The sequence below is a fragment of the Microcaecilia unicolor genome, chromosome 1 (assembly GCF_901765095.1).
Source record: "Microcaecilia unicolor chromosome 1, aMicUni1.1, whole genome shotgun sequence".
NCBI classification, from domain to species: Eukaryota; Metazoa; Chordata; class Amphibia; order Gymnophiona; family Siphonopidae; genus Microcaecilia; species Microcaecilia unicolor.
The window spans coordinates 136,593,851-136,615,662 of record NC_044031.1 but is presented as its reverse complement, the minus strand read 5'-3'; the positions used below and the strand labels follow the sequence as shown (position 1 = coordinate 136,615,662).

At 44.3% G+C, this 21,812-nt stretch overlaps 1 protein-coding gene across 1 annotated transcript in view; it reads right to left on the bottom strand.

The window, feature by feature from the left end:
• Positions 1-4,746: 4,746 nt before the first annotated feature.
• The window catches only part of ASB4 (ankyrin repeat and SOCS box containing 4), a 47,236-nt gene continuing 30,170 nt past the window's right edge, over positions 4,747-21,812 (bottom strand). The window contains exons 3-5 of the mRNA XM_030200726.1: positions 14,949-15,439; positions 11,749-11,862; positions 4,747-6,044 (exon numbers count right to left, since the gene is read on the bottom strand). Of these exons, the coding sequence (XP_030056586.1) occupies positions 5,856-6,044; positions 11,749-11,862; positions 14,949-15,439 (794 nt within the window). The 3' untranslated portion in view covers positions 4,747-5,855. The remainder of the gene's footprint in view (positions 6,045-11,748; positions 11,863-14,948; positions 15,440-21,812) is intronic.

Sequence of the window (21,812 nt, the reverse complement as noted above, 5' to 3'; positions counted from 1 at the left end):
CTTAAGTCCATTAAAGGGTCTTTTACATAGGAATATAATGGGCATTTCAGCATTTAGCGCCAGCTGATTTTTGGCATGAGCTAAAAACACAAGTGCACCTTAGTAAAAGACCCCCATAGTGAACAGGTTGTTTAGATCTGGATGTCCATTAGATGTAATTCCTTCTCATCTATTGATGGATCCTTCTTCTGAGGTACTGAAATGGCTTGCTTTATTTGTTAATTCTGCACTGAAACTAGGATGATTTCCCAGAGATATGGGGATATAATTTTCACACTTACACCAAAAGAGCTTGCTGGAGATTTAACCACATTTCTAATTTTGGACCTATTGTAAACATTCCATTTCTTGCTAAACTGATTGAGTTTGTTGTTGGTTCTCAGTTAACAAGTTATATAGAAAAATATGATCTTCTACACAGTTCTCAACATAGGTTTCAATCTTTTCACAGTACAGAGACCCTACTGTTGCTTCTAAAATCGAAGGTAAGATGTGTTTTGTGCAGTGGTGGAAAGATGGTTTGTTACAATTTGACATCTCTGCCACCTTTCATACTGCCAGTCTTGAAATTTTATTGTTTGTTATCTGAACTTGGCTTTAGCAGCTTTGTAGTTGATTGGTTTGAATCGTTTCTGAAGAACAGACAGTATCTAGTTTTGAAGGAAGGCAGCTATTCTCCTTCATGGGAATCTCCTTTTGGTGTTCCTCAAGGTTTTCCCCATCTCTCCACTCCTGTATAATTTGTACATGAGCTCTCTTGGACGAATATTGTTGAATCTTGGTGAGCTCATGCTGTCTTATGCAGACAGAATTTTTTTCCTGATTCCTGCTGGTCAGGGTTTAAATTCTATTTTTTCTAAGCTCAATAGCTGTATAAATAGGATTAAAGACTGGTCTGTTAAAGTTAAACTGAAATTCAATGCTGATAAGACAAAGATATTATGGTTCGCATTAGTTAATATTCCTCAGGTGATGATGGGTTCCAATTTAATGTAGAAAGAACACCCTAAGTCTTAGGAGTAGTTCTGGATTCTTTATTAACCATGGAGCCACAGATCAATGGATTAATTAGAAGTGCTTACTTAAAACTGAAACAATTACGTTTGTTGAGATCTTATTTCTTACAGGATCACTTTAGGATAATTGTGCAATTAGCAATTTTATCATTATTGGATTATGGAAATTCGCTCTACCTGGGTTTGTCTTCTAAGCTACTTTCTAAAATCCAAATGATTCAGAATTCATCTGCAAGGCTAATATTTCTGAAAACTCGGATGGATCATGTAACTCCTTTGTTAGATGCGTTGTACTGGCTGCCTGTGAAGGCCTGGATAGATTTCAAGGTGTGTTTGGTGTACATGTTTTTGGATAGAGCTTGCCCCGACAGTGGATCTCAGTTGGTGAACTTGCTAAAATTTAGGACAAATTTAGGACTACTTGTTGTTAACTAAAAACATATGGTCTAAAGCTGAATTTTCTAAATCTTTTTTTTTAATATCAAGTGACACCACTCAATATTTCTTCAGGCTCGGTTTTCACAGAAGAGGATGCCATTTGATATTTCATCAGGTTTGCAGCTTTATTAGCTTAAGAGTGTCTGGTTCTTGACTCAGCTTACACTATACTGCAGTTTGCCGGGTGCAGCTTTAACAGGATTCCTGATGAAGGCTTTTTCTGCTGAAATACAGCCTGTGTTGAGATTTGAATGTCAAGCGCATCCTGTATATGAAATCTTAAGACTGTTTTATGAACATATCATTTGACTATTTTGAATAAACTGAGCCTGATTGGCTACCCTGAGAACTTGTCTTGGTGCCTTTTACTTTCTTTGTGTTTTGTGACCAGCTGTGGAAGGATTGTTTTCCTTTTAGCTTTGTTTGCAGGTCTGTGGTGATGACTGGAGCACATGATCCTTATCCGCCAACATCTACTGAATAAGATTACCCTATTGCAAAGAAAGAGTCACAGCTAACAGCAGTTACTAAGTTTGGAGAGACTAGGGGGCTCATTTTCAAAGCACTTAGGCTTACAAAGTTCCATAGGTTACTATAGAGTTCATTTTCAAAAGAGAAAACCATCCAAAAAGTGGCTTAAATCTGCATTGACGTTTTTCTCACAAAAACATCCAAATTGGTATTTTTGAAACCAATTCTTAGACTTTTCTATAAAGTACATCAGAAGTGTGTTCAAATCACAAGGGGGCGTGTCAGGGTTGTGTTGAGAGCGGGATCTCGGAGTTCCTAACACTTGGACATTTTTCTCCCATAATGGAACAAAACAAAACCATCCAGGACTAAAACGAAGATGTTTTGAGCTAGACCTGTTTTTATAACAAATAAGGCACAAAAAGATGACCACTGGAGGGAATCAGGGATGACCTCCCCTTACTCCCCCAATGGTTACTGACCCCCGCCCACCCCCAAAAATGTGATTAAAAACATGGCTTGCCAGCCTCAGATGTAATACTCAAGTCCATTAGAGCAGCTTGCAGGTCTTTGGAGTAGTGTAGTGGTGGGTGCAGTGCACTGCATACAGGTGGACCCAGGCCCATACCTCCCCCTACCTGTTACACTTGTGGTAGAAACTGTGAGCCCTCCAAAACTCACCATAAACCCACTCTACCCACATAGATGTGCTCAATTCACCCTTAAGGGCTATTGTAGTGGTGTACAGTCAGGGGTAGTGGGTTTGGGAAGGGCTCAGCAGACAAGGTAAGGAAGCAATGGTGAGCTGTGTACCTGGGAACATTTATTTGAAGTCCACTGCAGTGCCCCCTAGGGTGCCCCACTGCTCTCCTGGGATGTCTTTGTGGCCAGTCTACTAAGAATGCTGGTTCCTGCTGCATCCTAATGGCTTGATTTTGTGCGTTTTTCACTTGGGTGTGTTTTTTTTTTTTTCGAAAATGGACCATAAAGATAAATGCACAGAGCACAAAATCATCTAGCAAATAGCCATTTAAAAAAAAATACATTTTTCTGTTTTGAAAATGGCTATATTCACCACTTAAGTTTTCGGCGTTTTGAGCAAAATGTCCAAAGTTGGACTTAGATGTCATATCGAAAATGCCCCTCCACGTAACTTTGTAAGTCTAAGTGCTTTGGAAAATACACCTCCACGGAAATTATTTCATCCATATCTTAACATTAGGGAGTTTTTGAGTGTACTCACTCTGAGATTAGGAACTGGAGGGTTCATTTAGCATTCTGTGGTACATGGGGTACTCAGTGGCGTAGCCAGACCTGACATTTTGGGTGGGCCTGGAGCTAATATGGGTGGGCACTATGTATGATGGATTTCTAAGTAGTCTGCCCACATATATACTTAATAGAAAAACAGATATTTGTAATACATTTATGATAATATGATATCTGTTTTAGTGGCTCTTTCCAGGAGGAAAAAAATCTCTGCATGAACACAATACGTGCTAGAGTGTCCCTATAACCAGCCCCTCCTCCAAATGACACACTAATTACGATTTATAACAATTTACTACTCTACCTATGAAAAGCTGGCATGTTTGAACATATAAGTGAGATTAAATAAACATGCTACCAACATTAAAGAACGACAACATGGAGCAGCAGCTCAAAGGACTGTTTGCTTTGTTTGGGACCATGGCTGTGCCAGGTAGGGGAAAGAGACAAACCTCTGAGGAATCAGTAGGAGGTATATCCCAAGTGATGAAACACACAAAGCAGTCATGGCAGGCAAGCTTCTGAAAGCTGCAAGAAAACAAACAGTACTCTATTGTAACTAGCAGTGCAATTGCCCCGGGATATTTATCAAAGAATGTTTCTATACAGGTTGTAAAAGAGAGCTCCCTAATCAAATACTCAGGCATGCTTTTTCAAAACCTGAGGTTGACAACAGACCCAGCCTACACAAAATATAGCCCCAGACCATTTCTGGAATAACTTGGAACCTCTTCCCTTTTGAAAGCAGGGTGTGTGCTTAACATATCTAACCTCTTTGAGCTGCAGCCCTGCATTCACTGTTGCTGGCTTCCGAGTCCCGGGCTGGTACTTCCGTGGCCTGAAGGCTGAAGCAAGAACCTTGAGCTACAATCTTGCTTGTAGCAGGCAAAACAAAAAACAATATGAAACCATGTGCGGGGGGACCGTAGCCCTGCACACGCTGCTGCCGGCTTCCTTCCTCCTCCCTCCCCTCAGGATTTAACTTCCCGTTTTGGAGAGGGAGGAGGAAGGGAGCCGGCAGCAGCGTGTGCAGGGCTACAGCCCCACACATAGTTTCATGCTGTTTTTTGTTTTGCTGTGAGGGTCGGATTCGGAGTGAGACGTCCCCACCACAGGGCAGCTGGAGCTGACGCTGCCAGGAAGGGACCTGAGCCACCCCAGCCCAAATGTTGGGAGCCAGTTGTTAAAGTTTAACAACCGGCTCCCAAAATTCTTTAAAAAATAACAAACAGCTCTGGAGCTGTCTCCAGCACATCTCCTCCAGCCGAGTTGCAACACTGGCGGCAGAAATTTCCTTGTAACACTGGTCTGCATGCTGCGGGGAACGGGGGTAAGGCAAGGGCAGGTGGAGAGCTCCTGTTTTTTTTTTTTGCTGTGTGCCGACTGCATGTGTGGCTGTGAGCAGAGCCAATGAGGCTGCAGCCCTGGCAATTTTCTTAAGCCTAAGACAGAATTGATTGGAGGATCAGGCAGAACTGGGTGGGCCTCAGCCATGATTGGGTGGGCCTGGGCCCACCCAGGCCCACCCGTAGCTACACCCCTGGGGGTACTACTAAAACCTGTCATGTTTGTGTTAATGCACCTACCTGCAGAAAAATGTGCCTCTACTTACAGAGTGATTCCTAACTCTACTATATTTGCCAAAAACCCTAATGTCCAGTGCTGATTTTCTGCTAGGCCATTGACCTGGAACCTTTTTTTAATTTGTTTCCTTTTCCCCATTATAGCTGGATTGGAAGCTGAAGGCCATTTCTGGTCCTGACCTGTTTTTATATATATTTTTTAAGAAAGTTACCACTGTTAATTTCACAGTTTTATTCTCTGCTTCTCTACTAAATTTTAGCTGCTCTATTTCTGAGAGCTCTCCCAAGGACTTAGATCTCCTTTCCCAAACCCAGAGAACTCATTACAGATTGCATCACACCATACAGGCTTTACAATAAATTGATCAACTAAAATTTTTGATTGAATTTGTATCCCTGCAAGGATGGAAGTGAAGTGTCTGCCACCAAATCTGTCTCTAGCAAATTCTTTTTCACATGAACAGCTAAAACACATACCTAACTAAGGGGGTCTTTTACTAAATCACTCTAGTGTCTTTAGCACATGCTAATATTTAGGGTGTTCTAAACATTAGGGACATCGCTAACGTTTAGCGCACCCTAAATATTAGCTTGCACTAAAAATGCTAGTGTGCCTTGGTAAAAGACCCCCTTAGGCTCTAGCCTAGGATACTCGGGCAATCAGTGGCAGTGACAGAGGGTCCGAAAACTCAGTCCACACTCACTCCTCTAAGCTCTCTGTTCTTTATTTAAACTATTTGTATCCTGCTCTATATTCAAATCTTGGAGGGTTCCAAAACAACACACTGTATATAAATAAAAACAATTAAGAAATAATAAATAAATTAAAATAACTCAGCAATACTAAAAAAAAAAATGTCAAAACTAACATTAACCTAAAACCAAAAGTAAAAACAAGGACAACAGATATGAATTCTCAAGTCAACACATAAATATCAAAATTCATCCTAAATCACATTCAGACTCAGGAGGTTCATAGGTATGTCATTGAAAAGAAGACATGTTCCAGATGACGTGAACAGGTATGAATTTCCCCTAGAAGAGTGCTGACATTGGATTCTTTTTCATTGTCTATAAGTCAGTAGATTATTCCTTCTGGTTCCAGAAGCAGATATTTCTTTAACTGTGGTGGTAATAAAAGCAGAGGGATAGCTTGATGGCACCTCCTGGACAATGTTACTCGAACAGCACACCTGGCTAGATGCATGAGCGACCTTGGAGAGTTACTGCAAGCTATGAAGAGAGATTCATAAAATTTCCAGTACCTCTGTAACAGAAGAAAGCAAATAAATCATCATAAACTGAAAATAACCGACTAGATCTGGACAACTAGGATTGACTTTAATCCTAGCAACCTGTACAAATAATTGGGTGGAGGGAGAGAAGAGGAATCTCCTCCATATAGCGCTTTAACTACTGAAACATTGATACAGGTCTCTCTGTCAGAGAGACTCTCAATATAACCTTTAGCAGGGCATGTGAAGTACTTCTTACCTAGGATGTCAAAGTAGGAATTGGGACATCTAGGTTCACAGTTCCCTGAGTATTTTTATAAAAGATTATATTTAACGTGGAACCTTTTGTAAAATATATACAAGACACCAGCACATATGCCTCCAAAAAGCATCGATTTCACAAACCTACACATTGTAGGGTGGGATCAGGGGTGATGGAGGTGAGGGAGAGAGGAGTCTTGCTATCCTGGTTGTGTTTTATGTTTTTAGAATTATGTATATGAATTTGTTACCCATCCAGTACTGTGAACAAACAGGCTATAAATCTTTTAATGAAGAAATAGATAAAATAGAGCAGTATCACATAGGGCATTATCCGTGTTTGTGCTGACAGCAACACTTGTAAGTGCATATCTTGCAACCCATATGGGGCTAAAGGTGTAAGTGCTGGTTTTCACAAAAATACATGTATTACAGGAGCCAATTAAGGAGCTGAGTGAAACAAGACTTTTTTAAAATATTTGAGGTGGTGTAGGTAAGCACAGTTGCCTCTTTAATCACTAGTGGAGTCTCCTAGACCAAATGAGCAGTTAGCTGACACACATGCCTTGGAGCAAATGATGATGGGCGGGTTTAGGGAGGAGTCATGATGTCACGTTCAATGTTAACATCAAAAGGCCCAGGGCATGGGCAGGAAGGATGTGGCTTGGGCGGGGAGTGGGCAGGGCTAAGGTGGATCCCCAATGCTCACACAACCAAACGTGGATGTGGTCACCTGTCAGAAATATACAAATTAGATTTTACAAAAGCTATGTAACTATACTACTTACACCCTTATCAGCTTTCCACTTCTCCCCCTGATATTCAAAACCATTTAACCAGCAGGAATGGCACCTGTTTGGTTAAATGGCATTTAACCGGCTATCCAGCAATACTCAACGGGAGATAGATGGCTATCTGTCACTGAATATTCCCAATTAGCTGCTAGGAGATAAATGGCTGTATTGCACAATATAGCCATAGCCAACTATCCATGAATATACAGAACATAGCCAGCTATTGTAAGTGGCCACATTATGCCGCAAGTAGCTAGAATATCTTTGGCCAGTTTAAACTAACTGGCTATCTCTGAACATTAACAGCCAGTTATGTTTAAATTGGCCAAAAATAAACTGGGTATTCAATGCCGGTCACCGAAAATGGCACAGCCTTGAATAACGGGACTGACCGTCAACCATGGGAGCTAACCAGACTTTCTCCCATGGTCTGAATATCAGCCCCTGTGCCTTTAAGGAAATAAAGTGAACAATCCCTGCACTGGACTGTATTTTTTTGGAAGTGAGTAGAGAGACTGATTCCAAGTGCCAACAACTTTTCAGACTTTCTGGTCCTGACCCCAGGAACCCTCGCCAGGGCAATTTTATCTCCCCCACAGAAGATCCATACCCAATAACAGACCACAGATCAGGGGGCTATATATAATACTTCATTTAATTTAATGATTTTAGTTTTCAGAAGACAGTACAGAGTGAACATTAAAATGAAAACCCAGGGTCTCATGTTTAAAACACTTAGACTTACAAAGTTACACATAAGTTAGTACAGACAGGGTTCAGATGACAGACCTTCATGCCTTCCCCTACATTATTATGTTTTCATACCAGTTGTGCAATGCTCATCACATAGGCTGTGACAGATGGTAGCAGGCAGATGGGGAGGTGGGGCCGGGGAGGGGGGATGCATTACATAGACACAGGTGGTATGTGAACTGAGGTGGCCATAGGGACAGGGGGTTCCATGGTGGCCTTTCTGTGCAGCATGTGCAGGGATGTGCGGATGGGAAGTGGGGTAAAGATGGTGTGCATGTAGCCATCAGATTGTACTTTAGAGAGCCGCTGCTAACAGTCCAAGCACTATGAAGGTGGGGGGCCAGGATAAGGGGGAAAGCGGTATAGGTCTGTGGAGTCCCTCATTATGGCTTGGTATGGTTGTGGTGGGGGGGAGGCATAATTTGTGGACTTGGGATGTGGCATACATTCAGATTTCAGTAATGCCATTTTTTCTCTCAATTCCTTATTTATCTGATGTCACATTTTTAATGGTGTCACATGATTAATGCTGACTGGGATATACTGCAACATACTGCATTGTTGAGACAGCAAAAACATGTATTGCTTCCAATGTACAGTACATGACTGCTTCTGTGCTTCTGGAGGCAATGCTGGACACTTACCTTGCCAGGAAGACTCTTATGTGTCTCCAGGCTCGCAGGTAGACATTTCTGGGGAACAAGTGGTGGTGATACTTGAATAGGAGCCTCCTGTGCCACAGGCACAGATGCACCAGGAACTGTGTCTCTTGGAAACAGTAATCCGGCACCCTCCTGAGGGACATGTTTACTCTGTCTGGGATGTTCTTTCACGTGCAGAGCTATATACAGATGTCTTGCACATCACAGGAATGTCTAGATGCTACTACAGGAATATCTTGCTGACGTTTTCAGCTGCATGTTTTACGCAGTGTATTTTTGAGTGCGCAGGAGTGGACTAGGGGAGGGGTCAAGCATTTCCTCTCAGTTCTCCCTCCTCCCCGCTGCCGCAGTTGCCACTGCTGCATCCCCAGATCATACCTTTGCTGGCAGGGATTACTTAAGCCCCGCCAGCCAAAGTTTCGCTGCTGGAGCCCTGCACTTGATGCCTGAGAAGCAGGAAAGCAGGCAGGCTGCTCCAGCCTCTGACAACAGCACTACTCCACATGCTCAATTCAAATATATGAACTGAGCATGTGCAGAAGTACAGTTATTGGCATCTAGAGCACCTTGCCAACTTCTTGCTGCTCAGGCAGCATGGGCAGGGCTCTGGCAGCGAATCTCTTCGGCTGACAGGATTTGAGCACTCCAGCCAGCCATGTATTGGCTACTACAATTTTGGAGGTGGCCTGAGCCCAAAGTGGGGGGAGGGCAGGCCCTCAAGGCCTCTGCTGGCTACAACACAGATGAGACCTGATGCAAGCTGTTCAGGCACAGAGACTCCCAAATTCCATAGAGTTAAAACAGTTCTGTATGGATGAATAGACCAAAATTCTTCAAGAGCAATGCGAGTAGGGTTACCATATGGCTGCAGAAAAAGTAGACAGACAAAAAAATAGCAACACTGGGCCTTCAAGACTGGGGCAATAAAGGTTCTTTATTGATGACCCGACACGGGCCGTGTTTCGGCACTAAACAGCGCCTGCTTCAGGGGTCTATTGATCTTTGATGCAAAAATCTGGTAAAATAGATGACTCACAGTCAATAATATTTAGCAGAGATATCACAGAAGGTAAGGATTCAAATGGAATTCTCAAAATTTCAAGCATATATTTCCATAGCATAACTACTGATTGTCAAAGCTGTGGCAGTGCGCCCACGTCCAGACTCTTTATTGTCCTAGTCCATATAAACTTTTGTCCATAGTGGAGAAGTGGCCTAGTGGTTAGGGTGGTGGACTTTGGTTCCTGAAGAACTGAGTTTGATTCCCACTTCAGGCACAGGCAGCTCCTTGTGACTCTGGGCAAGTCACTTAACCCTCCATTGCCCCAGGTACAAATAAGTACCTGTATATAATATGTAAGCCGCATTGAGCCTGCCATGAGTGGGAAAGCGCAGGGTACAAATGTACCAAAAAAAAAAAATTAAGATGATCATGAAAGAAATGATGGACAAGAGTTTATACGGACTGCCCTGATGCAGTTTTGAAACAGGGTCTTGTCGGTCGGTCTGTGACAATCAGGGGCGTATCTGGAATCCGGCGGTAGGGGGGGCCAGAGCCAGAGAGGGGGGGCACATTTTTGCCTCCCTCCCCCCCCCCCGCCGCCGCCTCTCTCCACCCCCTCCCCGCCGTCAACCCTCCCCCGTTGCTTACTTTTGCTGGCGGGGGGCCCCAACCCCCACCAGCCGAGGTCCGACCCGCAATCTCCATATTTCGTCTTCCTCCGTGGCCATGTGCTTCAAGGAAGTAACGCTGCAGTGCTGATTGGTTGAATCCAGTTTGGCGTCTGACGTCGCTGCGACGTCAGACGCCGAACTGGATTCAACCAATCAGCACTGCAGCGTTACTTCCTTGAAGCACATGGCCACGGAGGAAGACGAAATATGGAGATTGCGGGTTGGACCTCGGCTGGCGGGGGTTGGGGCCCCCCGCCAGCAAAAGTAAGCAGCGGGGGAGGGTTGACGGCGGGGAGGGGGGCCAGGGCGAAATCTGCGGGGGCCCAGGCCCCTGTGGCCCCACGCAGATACGCCCCTGGTGACAATATGAACATTTTTCATCAATAAAGATACTAAAAGAAATCATGTGAGCATTGGGTGTTTGGTTTGGTTTGAAGGTTGAGTCCCCGCCTGTAAGAACACATCAATTACTTGTAATTTGAATTTCCCAACAAGGACCATTTACATGTGGGGCATCTTATTAAGTTTAAATATCAAGGGGGCATGAGTAGGGTGGGAGAGGGAGTGTCCTATGCAGGCCTACAATACAGACATGGATTCCACATTTCACTCTGGGAATCCATGTCTGTATGGCAAAAGATAGATGTTGGCATTTACAGCTATGCCGAGGCACATATAAATATCTGCTATAAGAAGCAGCTGTAAATGTTGATGTCTGCCCCGACCCCCATGATCACCTCCCCAAAGCCTGTAACTCCCACTTCATCCCTGACCCCTCCCAAGAACTCCAATTCCCTCCCCTGCAGAATCACACATCTCTATGGCAATCCCAGAAGCTAGCATGAAACCTCCCTTCCCCATGGCAAACCCTCCTCCTCCCCAAAGCTAGCATGAATCCCACCCAAGGCAACCCTTATGAGGCAGCATGAACCCTGTCTAGTGAAGCTGATGCAATGCCCATTCACTCCTGTTGTCAATGATCCTAGTGGTCACTGAGACCTATAGTGGTTCATGCTGGCTTGGGGGGGGGCAGTTTATGCTGCAGGGTACCTATGCAGGGATCAGGGCCCTTTAAAGCAGGAGAAGTGATTTTACAAAGTTACTCCAATATACAGTTTGAGGCAGAGACTTATTTCAAATGCTTTTTCCCCATTGGTAGCTCTCTAAAATCACTTCTCTCACTGTATGTGGAGAGGCTTACACATTCAAATCCTGCACCTATTTTACAACAGGCTTTATGTTTGGTAGAGCTTCTTGTAAAACATAATGGGAATTCTCCATATCCTGATCTGGATGCTTGAATTCCCCTCACCATATACTATCTGAAATCTGTCTAAATATCTCTTAACACATCAGCATCTGTCACCTGTGTGTTTAGTTTTATGTATGATGTGTAAATGGAAAAGTGATTACTGCATAAAATCCATTTATAAGACTTAGAGAGCAGGGGTTTTCATCCCAGTCCTTGGGACGCACCCAGCCAGTCAAGATTTTCAGGATATGCCCATTGAATTCCTAAAATCCTAGGTATGCCTTGAGGACTGGGTTGAAAACTTGTGACTTAAAGTTTTAAGAAATAAGAAATATGTTACCTTTAGTACATCTTCAGGTATTGCTGCTGTCCATTTTGACGTTGCCTTGACATGTTCATATGCATTAGCAATAACTTCCACTGCTTTTGGATTGGAGTGGCATGCTTCTAACACCTAGAAAGAAGGAGGCAGCATAAAATTTCTGATGGTGTGATTTAACACTAAGCTTCCAAAGGCCTCTGTAGAAAAGACCTAGTCTTGAGCTGGATCCAGTCAGATGCATGACCTGTCCTCAGCTCCAGCCTTCTAGGACCTCTAAGAGTTCACGTTTTCAGTATTTCTACAATGGATATTCTAATATGTCAAGCTAGCATATTTTTGTTAACCTGAACACCAGACATATCTGGGGGCTTCAAGGAGAGCAGCTGAGCTCCACTAATGTATGTCATGATAACATTTTCAGTTTTTCAAAGGCTTATAGCAAACAAAATCTAGCATCATACCTGACATCTTTCTGAGTTTGATCCAGAGTCTCTGGACTTGTAGAGCCAGCTCCATGATAGTTGTCATGAAGCTCTCTGATTCCTCTAAAAGTACTGCCACTGTGGCCCTACAATAGATCTGGAGCAGGCATGGCAGTATGAGAGGAAGTGCTTCTTTCGCCTATGTTGCTGCTTTTTTCTACTCCTGCTGTCTATTGGTTCTCAGCACAAGAAGAGGGGAGCTAATAGGCCATAGAAAGAGATGTGATATAGCACTACTTTTAAAACAGGAAGAGGAGGGGAAGAGAGAAAGTGTAAGTTGTTTGTTCTGGTGTACGATTTGAGCCCTTCTTTCGCCAATTTAGGGATAGGTTCAGTTTGTAGTGATCGGTCCAAGGTGCTTCTGACCATTTGATATCTGTTATTGATAGGTTATGATCTGTGGACAATTTGTGTGATAAGAGGTCCAGTGTATGTCCCTTGGTATGGGTAGCTTGCATGTGAGGCCATGTGAGATCCTAAGACTGTAGAAAGTCTTTGCAGTCACACGCATTAGCTGAGTGGGTGCCTTCTAGGTGAAGGTTTATGTCGCCTAGTATTAGTGTATTGGAGTTGTTTACACAAGTGTTTGAGATAAAATCCGTGAAAACGTGTATGCAAAAAAAACTGGACAAACTGCTCTACTCGAGGTTATCCATACTATAAAATGCAGAAAAAACGGTAGTGAAGTAAAAACTAACAATCTAAACCATATGAATCTGCATCACATGAATATTAAAAAATGCTCTGCCGCTGAGAGCTGGGAACCAGTGGTGTGCTGGAGCCGGCTCGCACCGGCTCGCAAGAGCTGGTTGTTACATTTTGTACCGACTTGCGAGCCGGTTGTTTCCTACTGCGAGCCGGCTCTCCTCCCTCCCTCCCTCCCACCCGCCCGATCGATCGATCAATCGCCCGCCCGATCCCTCACTGTAACCGACCATCACCTGACTCTTAATTCTTCGGCGGGGCAGGCAGTCTTGCCTGCCCACTACCAGCGCTGACTCTCCCCTGCCGGTTTGCGCTTGAAAAATGGCCGCCGAGACTTCCAGAGGCGGCCTCGCGAGACTTCTACTGAAGTCTCGGCGGCCATTTTGAAGCGCGAACCGGCAGGGGAGAGTCAGCGCTGGTAGCGGGCAGGCAAGACTGCCTGCCCCGCTGAAGAATTAGAAGAGTCAGGTCAGCGAGAGACGGGACGGACCCGGAGGGAGGGAGGGAGAAGTCGCCGGTGAACATTTCGGGAGGGGTGGCAGGGGAGAGAAGGGAGTCCCTGGGCATGAGTGGATGGAGGGGAGAGAACTAAGAGTCACGCTGGACATGGGTGGATGGAGGGCAGGGGAGAGGAGGGTCACTGGGTATGGGTGCATGCAGGGCAGGGGAGAGGAGGGTCACTGCTGGACATGGGTGGATGGAGGACAGGGGAAAGGAGGGTCACTGCTGGACATGGGTGGATGGAGGACAGGGAGAGGAGGGTCACTGCTGGACATGGGTGCATCAAGCAGGGCAGGGGAGAGGAGGGTCACTGCTGGACATGGGTGCATGCAGGGCAGGGGAAAGGAGGGTCACTGCTGGACATGGGTGCATGCAGGGCAGGGGAGAGGAGGGGAGAGAGAAGAAATGCTGGACATGGATGGAGGGGAGAGAAGAGTGAGGAAGGAGATGAGATGAGGGAAAAGGAAGAGAGGAGAAAAACTGCACATGGATGAAGAAAATAGGCAGAAGCTGAGGACCAGAAATCAAGAAGAAAGGAGGAAAGGAAAGAAATAAATGGAAAGGAAGCCCTGGAAACAGAGTTAAGAGGACAGATAGAGGCAGAATCGGATACTGGGCCAGCATGATCAGAAAAACAGTCACCAGACAACAAAGGTAGAAAAAAAAATCATTTTATTTTCATTATAGTGTTTAGAATATGTTCACTTTGAGAATCAGGTGCTCAACATTAAAAGTTTATATTTATTTACGGCATTTTATCGCACATTAAACATGAATTAGATTGGAACCTGGGATCATTTAATTTTTTTTCCTGGAGGAATGCATTGCCACCCCCCACCCCAGGCTCTCTCCCCGGCCATAGCCAGCTCTGCAATTTGGGGGGGGTGCAGAGGGGGGCCAGGGGGGTGCAGAGGGTGACCGGGGGGGGGGGGCGCAGAGGGGGACCAGGGAGAGAGCCTGTTGTTAAACATTTACCAGCACACCACTGCTGGGAACTAAAAAAAAAATGACAAATGCTGAACAGGGAAAATCTTAGACCATGTACTAGGTACAAAATAGAGCAAGGTCTGCTCCAAACAAAGTTTTTAACCTTTTCTAGAAACTTAGAAGACTCCCTCTAGTCTTAACTTCCACAGGAAATATTGTAGATATTGCCCTTATACTACTCTCACATAAATGAAACAATTTTGTTGTGACAACTCCCAAGAAGGCCACTGCTGATCAATCTCAATGCAGGTGGCACGAAAAACTGGAAAACTGTCTCAAAGTACTGGGAACTTCACACCTCAATGCTCTAAAACCCCCCACCAAGATTTTCAATTTAATTCACCTTTTTCATTTATTTTTGTTTTATTTTCTTAGCCTTACTTTGATCATTGGTCGTTTCATCTTTGGAGTTTTTTTTTTTTTTAAATCAGTCTGTGCTTGTGTTTTTTGGATTTTACACATTTAGGAGGCTGTTATACATAAATAAGTTCTTTGGACTGCCTGTTAATTATTGTTTGCGAACAAGTAGCGGAAATACATTACCTTATGAAACTGTGGAGGATATATGCGGGCAGCTCCATAATTTAAGAGTAACTGGTAGCAGATTTCTGGTTGGGCAGCAGGACGCACAGATGTCACTTTAATAACGTATTGTATAGGGGTACAGCCATTGACATCCATAATATTGGCTTCGGCCCCTTCCTCCAGCATCATATGCAGCAGTGTGTGGTCACAGTTCCAGGCAGCTTTGTGCAGTGGCGATTTAAAATCCTCATCTCTAGAGTTAACTTCTGCTTTGTAGTCTAGTAGCATCCTGCAGATAATGTGATGAACAGTACTGTACTTTTGGTCTTTTTGGTTTAGGGCCCAGTAAGATGCGCATGCCAGTGGGGTCTCCATATGGGCATTGAGACTGTCTACCACCGCTCCTTGGTTAATGTAAAACGCCACTAGCTCGGGTATGCCCATGCGTGCAGCCGTGTGCAATGGGGTCTCTTCGATTTCATTATTTGTTTGTATGTTCACATTTGCGCCTGTTGAGAATAAGATTTATGGAAATGATTAGAAACTTGCGTTAAGGAATCATTTTAAATTAATCCTCCCTATAAACTGGTGTCTGTCTCCACACTGTGCAAGAGTTATTTTACCATTTCCTTTTTTTTAAATATCTTTTTCATTAAGTTTTTCTTTTAAATGAACATAACCTTTTGTAACAAAGCACACAGAGAGGCCCTTTTACTAAGCTGCATTACGCATCCAGTGCAGGGATTACCATGCAGTAGACAGCAACACACACCCACACTACTATCTCCTGTGTTAAAAAGGCAGCCACTGCAATAAAAATCCTGCATTAGCTGCTTAAGGCGGAACAGGACAGGATCTGGGCAGATGGAGGACTGGCTGGCTATGACAACTAGAATCTGGGTCATTTCTGTGTGCTTGCTGTCAGGAATACTGTTAGCACAGCTGAAGTTACTTCCACCTCAAAAGAAGGAGGAAGGTTCAGCTGCCCTACTGATAATCTGGAAGTGCAGCCTGCTGTCATTGACAATGCACTGGTGCGAAACCCCGATCCCACTCCTGACACCCTAACTTTCTATTTAGAAGCCCAATTCTACCCCCCCCCCCCCCCCCCCCCCCCCACTGTCAATAGGCCTTCTATTTCCCCTCTTTTAAATCTGCCTCTCCTCCTGAGAATCAACCCTGCTCCTGACAGCCTGACCCTCCTCATAACCTGCATTCCCTCCTCAGGTCCTACCAGGGGTCTCTATGGTGGTCCAGTGGTAGCTAGGCAGCAGTGAAGCCCCTCTGCTGCTGCCCAGGTTTGCGCCAGGATCCAAAATGGCCACTATGACCCCTAGCGGTCATCTCACAGTGCTGCAGTAATCACATTATTGTCACCCCAAATATTTTTGTCCACAGACAGCACTGGTCTGTTGGCTTTCCTTGTCCCCACTTTCAACGACAGATTATCTGGCCTTGGCAGGTCCCAAAGAACCAGTATTAGTGTTCCAAGTGTCACCAATAGGGGTCACTCTATCACCTCTACCCCACTCACAATGATGGTCCCGGATGCTTTCTCACACAGATTTGGAGGATTTTGTGAAAGAACTGTAGCTTTCTCTGTTACTCTCTTGCCCGCCAGATCCATCCTGGCCCAGCCTTACATGAGAGATAAAAGAAGTGGGAAAAGTAAACCAGGCTTGTCCAAAGAACTGGGACCAAACAAATAATTAATAATTTATTTATTTATTTATTTGTAGCATTTGTATCCCACATTTTCCCACCAATTTGCAGGCTCAATGTGGCTTACATTTGCCGTAATGGTGGTTGCCATTTCCGGGTAACAGAATTACAAATGGTATTGCGTTAAGGTGCATACATACATGGTAACATACATGGAACATAACATATGGGACAGATCATGGTATATATATATATATATACCATGTGCATACATACATGGTAAAGAAGAATATATTATGGTATTGCATGAAGGTTCCTGAGTAATAAATTGGATTGTAGCATACATTAGGTCATCGACTATAGAGAGACCCTATTCGACATAAGGTTTAAGGTGGTAGTGCTTGATCATTAATAGCAAAGAGGTTAATCAGTCATGTGATAAGATTTCGGTTTTGTATTGATCGTGTATAGTGTTATTATTTAGTATTTAAGATGGATGTTTATGGTATGCCTTCTTGAAAAGATCTGTTTTCAGTAGCCTTCGGAAGATGGTTAGGTCTTGCGTTGTTTTTATGGCCTTCGGTAGTGCGTTACATAGCTGTGTGCAGATGTATGAGAAACTGGTTGCGTATGTGGATTTATATTTTAGCCCTTTACAGTTAGGATAGTGGAGATTGAGGAATGTGTGTGATGATCTTTTTGCGTTCCTTATAGGCAAGTCTATAAGGTCTGACATATAGGTTGGGGCTTCCCCGTAAATGATTTTGTGGGCAAGGGTGCAAACTTTGAACGCAATTCGTTCTTTTAATGGGAGCCACTGTAGTTTTTCTCTTAGGGGTTTGGCGCTTTCGTATTTCGCTTTCCCAAATATGAGTCTGGCTGCTGTGTTTTGAGCAGTTTGAAGCTTCTTAATGATTTGTTCTTTGCATCCGGCATAAATGGCATTGCAGTAGTCTAGATGACTCAGCACCATTGATTGTACTAGGCTGCGGAATACTTCCCTTGGGAAGAAAGGTTTGATTCTTTTAAGTTTCCACATTGAGAAGAACATTTTCTTTGCTGCATTTTTCGCATGCTCTTCGAGTGTGAGATTTCGGTCAATTGTGACTCCCAGAATTTTCAGGCTGTCCGAGACCGGAAGGGTGTAGTCTGGGGTATTTATGGTATTGGGTTTGTTTGTGTTGTATTGTGAGGACAGGATGAGACATAATAATAAAATCAACACAGTTTATTAATGTTTCCTTAGAAATGACTCAATAAACTGTGTTGATTTTATTATTATTTGTTTGGTCCCAGTTCTTTGGACAAGCCTGTTTTACTTTTCCCACTTCTTTTATCTCTGTTTGCTGCCCCATGGGATCTATTGAGTTCTCCACGTACATGGATCCTCTTTAGCCAGCCTTACATGAGACTTTCACCAAATAATCCTCATGTCACAGCATATAATGATATTAAACAGAATGGCTTTTTATTAAGGCTTTAACAAACTGCTAATCAGTTAATGTAACTTCCCCTTTCATTCTAGGAAGTAAATCAAACCAATGAGAAACATGTTATGTAACAATCAAAAGATATTCAGACAAAACCACTTTTCCTTTGTATAATATATAATACAAGGCAAATGTGATTTGTTGAGACCTCTGCATCCATCCTTACAGCTTATTTTCATTCCCCCAGGCTTCCCATTCAGTGACCCCCAAGTCCCAGCCCCCTCTGGATGAATTGTCTATCAGCGTCAACCAGCCCATCAATTCAAAAGCTTTGTATACCTGCTGGCTTTTCCCATGCTCTCCCCCTCTGGACTCACAGCACTATAGAAGAAAGATTCTGCTTTCCTTCAGCCTTTTCCATTCCTGGGCTAAATCTTCCCAGTCAAAGGAACTCCTTTCACTCGTAGTTTCCCTAGCAAGAAGGATTCCTCCTTTACTTCCCAAACCTAGGGCAAACCATTACGCCTGGGCCCTCCTTTATGTCTAGGCTGTCTTTAGGCTGTATTGATTAACTGAATCTTTAAAGGCTTTTTCTTCAAAGCCCTTTTCTCCAGGCATTGCAAACCATGCCTTTTCTTCCAGGATTCTCAGCACCATAGGAGCCAACTTTTCAAAATTATTGGGGGTGCTAAGCCCAATGAAAAGAACCCCTCCCTGGACACATACAAGGAATTTTCTCAATATTGGGGGTGCTCAAGCACCCACAGCACCCACAGAGTCGGCTCCAATGCTCAGCACCTACAATCCTCTTTTCCTTTGTCTGACTCATTCATACACTGCTGGCTTAGTCTGTGTGTGTCTCCAGCCACACCTTCCTGCAACTGCCAACAGCTAATGAGCTGGCTCTCTCACCTGGACAGAGAATAGCTTCAGCACTACACCTCCCAAGAGGCTATGCACTCTGCCCAACTTAGCTGTTGAATACACCCAAGGGCACAGCCAGAAATCCATGGGGAGCTCAGGTGTGGACTCAGAGGGCCAAGGAGTACCCTTCTTCCCCCATCCCACCCTGTCAATGCTACAAAAATCATACCTTTGCTCTCAGGGGTACCAAAGCCCCATCAGTCCCTGCTTGTGTTGCCTGAGCAGCAGGAGATTCAGCAGTGTGCTTCATCCGCTGACACTGGCACTCCCACACATGCTTAATTCACGCACATGAACTGAGCATGCGTACAAGTGCTGGCGTTGGCTGCTCAGGCAGCACAGGCAGGGCATCATGCAGTGAACCTCTTTGGCTGATGGGGCTTGGGCATCCCCACCAGTCATTCAACTAGTGCTGCAATTTTGGAGGGGGCCTGAACCCAAAGTGTGTGTGTGGGGAGGGGTGTCAGGTCCCTGAGACCCCTTGTGGCTCTGCCTCTGGGATGTGCCTCCTACCCCTCCCCTAAGACTTTTTGTTTTGCCTTGTTAGAAGGTGTTTTCCTAGAACATCATTGAAAGGCCTGCAGGTAAGCATATACTTCTGTAGTTTTCTGTCTTTCTCTCTGGAATCTAGAGTCCCCCTGGAGACATAAAGGGGTTAATTTCTATTCTCCCTTTCCTCAGGAGTCTCTGACCCACCTTGTGGGTCACACAAGCTATGACCCACCCTCACAATTAAAGTAAGTTCAATTTTTTTTGTTATTGTTTAAGAAGGCAGAGGGTGTAATTGTGAATATCTGCCCCAGGATGCAGAAACAGCTTGTTCCAGCTCTGCTTAGCATGGCATTCTATTAATGAAGCTAAGACTCTTGACCAGACAGAACTGGAAATTTGCTGACCAAGACATTTCTTGAAAATTTGGTGACCCCACAGTTCTCAATGACTCTGTCCCTATAACAGATATCCCAGAAGAGTTCCCATCCAATAATAGCTACCTATGAAAAGGTCTCATGATTGCTCTAGAGAACAACAGCGTACTGTTTGGTTCAGATCTGTTCACAGTGCACCTGCTAAGCCAATAAATATATCTTGCTATGCTTGCATTCCAGTGTTGACCTCACACTGTTTATGTTTTAAAAGCTGGGAGTATTTTGTAAACATTTTGCCTGTTCAGACAGTAACTAACATTCTTACATCACCTAGATAACTTTATTGATCTGGTAATAAATATTGTGTCAAATGCAAAAAAATTAGCAGAGTTACACAGTCCACCACTGTTCATAATTTGATAGAGGGTATCGTACTATCACACTGGCTGAAACATGGCTACCTTATCCTGTATATTCAGTAGTAAAGATAAAAAAAATGTCATGCAGATGTACTTGGTATAACCATACACCCACAGTTTTAGATTAAAATCTTTCACTTTGCATGTAAAAAAACTTACAATTGTGCATTCTTATGTGTGCTGTAAACTCTTCTAACCAAACTTCTTTATAACGCAGTCATTTGGAGAGAGGTTTTTCCATCTTTGGAGCCAGATTACAAAAGTGTCATCTACATAGCAGATACACAGTTTGGGGTTAAGCTTGGCGCTCTCCAGTAGGGTAGATTCAAAAGTCTTGATGAATATGTTGGCTACCACCAGAGAGAGGAAGGAGCCCAACACCGTGACTTCCTTCTGTTTGGACATAGCACTCTTCCCAGTAGTGGAAGAAAGTTATCTGTAAACAGAATGCTGCTTGGTTAGCCCATTCCATTAGCTGTCCACTGACCAGTAGCATACCAAGGGCGAGGCGGTGGGGGCGGTCTGCCCCAGGTGCATGCAGCAAGGGGGTGCACAGAGCAGGCGCATGGCTGTCAGCTCTGCCAGTCTCCTTTCCCCTCTGATGTTACTTCCTGTTCCAGGGCAGGAGACTAGCAGAGCCAATAGCCGCACACCTGCTCCGCACACCCCCTTGCTAGGAGGAAAGGTGGTGAGGTGATGTGCTTCAGAGGGGGGTGATGCGCTTTGGAGGTGTGGCATGCCTTGGGGGGGGGGGTGACATGCTGGAGGGGGGGCACAGTGGCAACTCATCCTGGGTAGCAAACAAGCTAGCTATGCAGCTGTCACTGACATTAGCTTCTGGTGTATGATCTGGACTGCTTCATCCACCAAGACAGACTTTGGTAAAGAGGGATACCACATCAAAACTGATCAGGAAGTCTGTGTCGAGGCTAAATAGTCAGTTAAATTTCTTTTTTTGGGGGATGAGACAGAATGCTGGGGGGGGGCAAGTTGGGGAGTTGATTGCACTTACAGTGGGTCACAGTGGAATGCCTGGTTTGTGGATCTTGGGTATGCTGTAGAATCTGGGGGTCTTATGCAGGCCCCAGCTGAATATCAGCCATGACATGCATAAGCTCTGATGGCTAGCAGTGAGACAATTAGTCCCATATATTCAGTGCTGGGACCTGTACATGGCCCAACACAGAATATCCAGGACTCAGCTGGCCCTGTCAGCATTTTAAAAAATGCTGACCACTGCTGCTTGAATATTACCCCCTATATATGCCGTTCCTTTCTGGATGTAATGATCAGAATGCAGACAGATAGAAGCCTGGGTCACATAGAGTGGCATAATCAAAAGGGATGCCAAGTTTTGTTGAGGTCGTCCTCACAAAATGTCCCGATGGAGGGGCGGGGAACCCCCATTATCGAAACAAGATATTTCATTTCGATAATATGGTCGGGGACACCCAAATCTTGAAATTTTGGTCGTCCTTAGAGATGGTCGTCCATAGACTTGGTCGTTTCTGATTTTTGGCGATAATGGAAACCGAGGATGCCCAATCTCAGAAATGACCAAATGCAAGCCCTTTGGTCGTG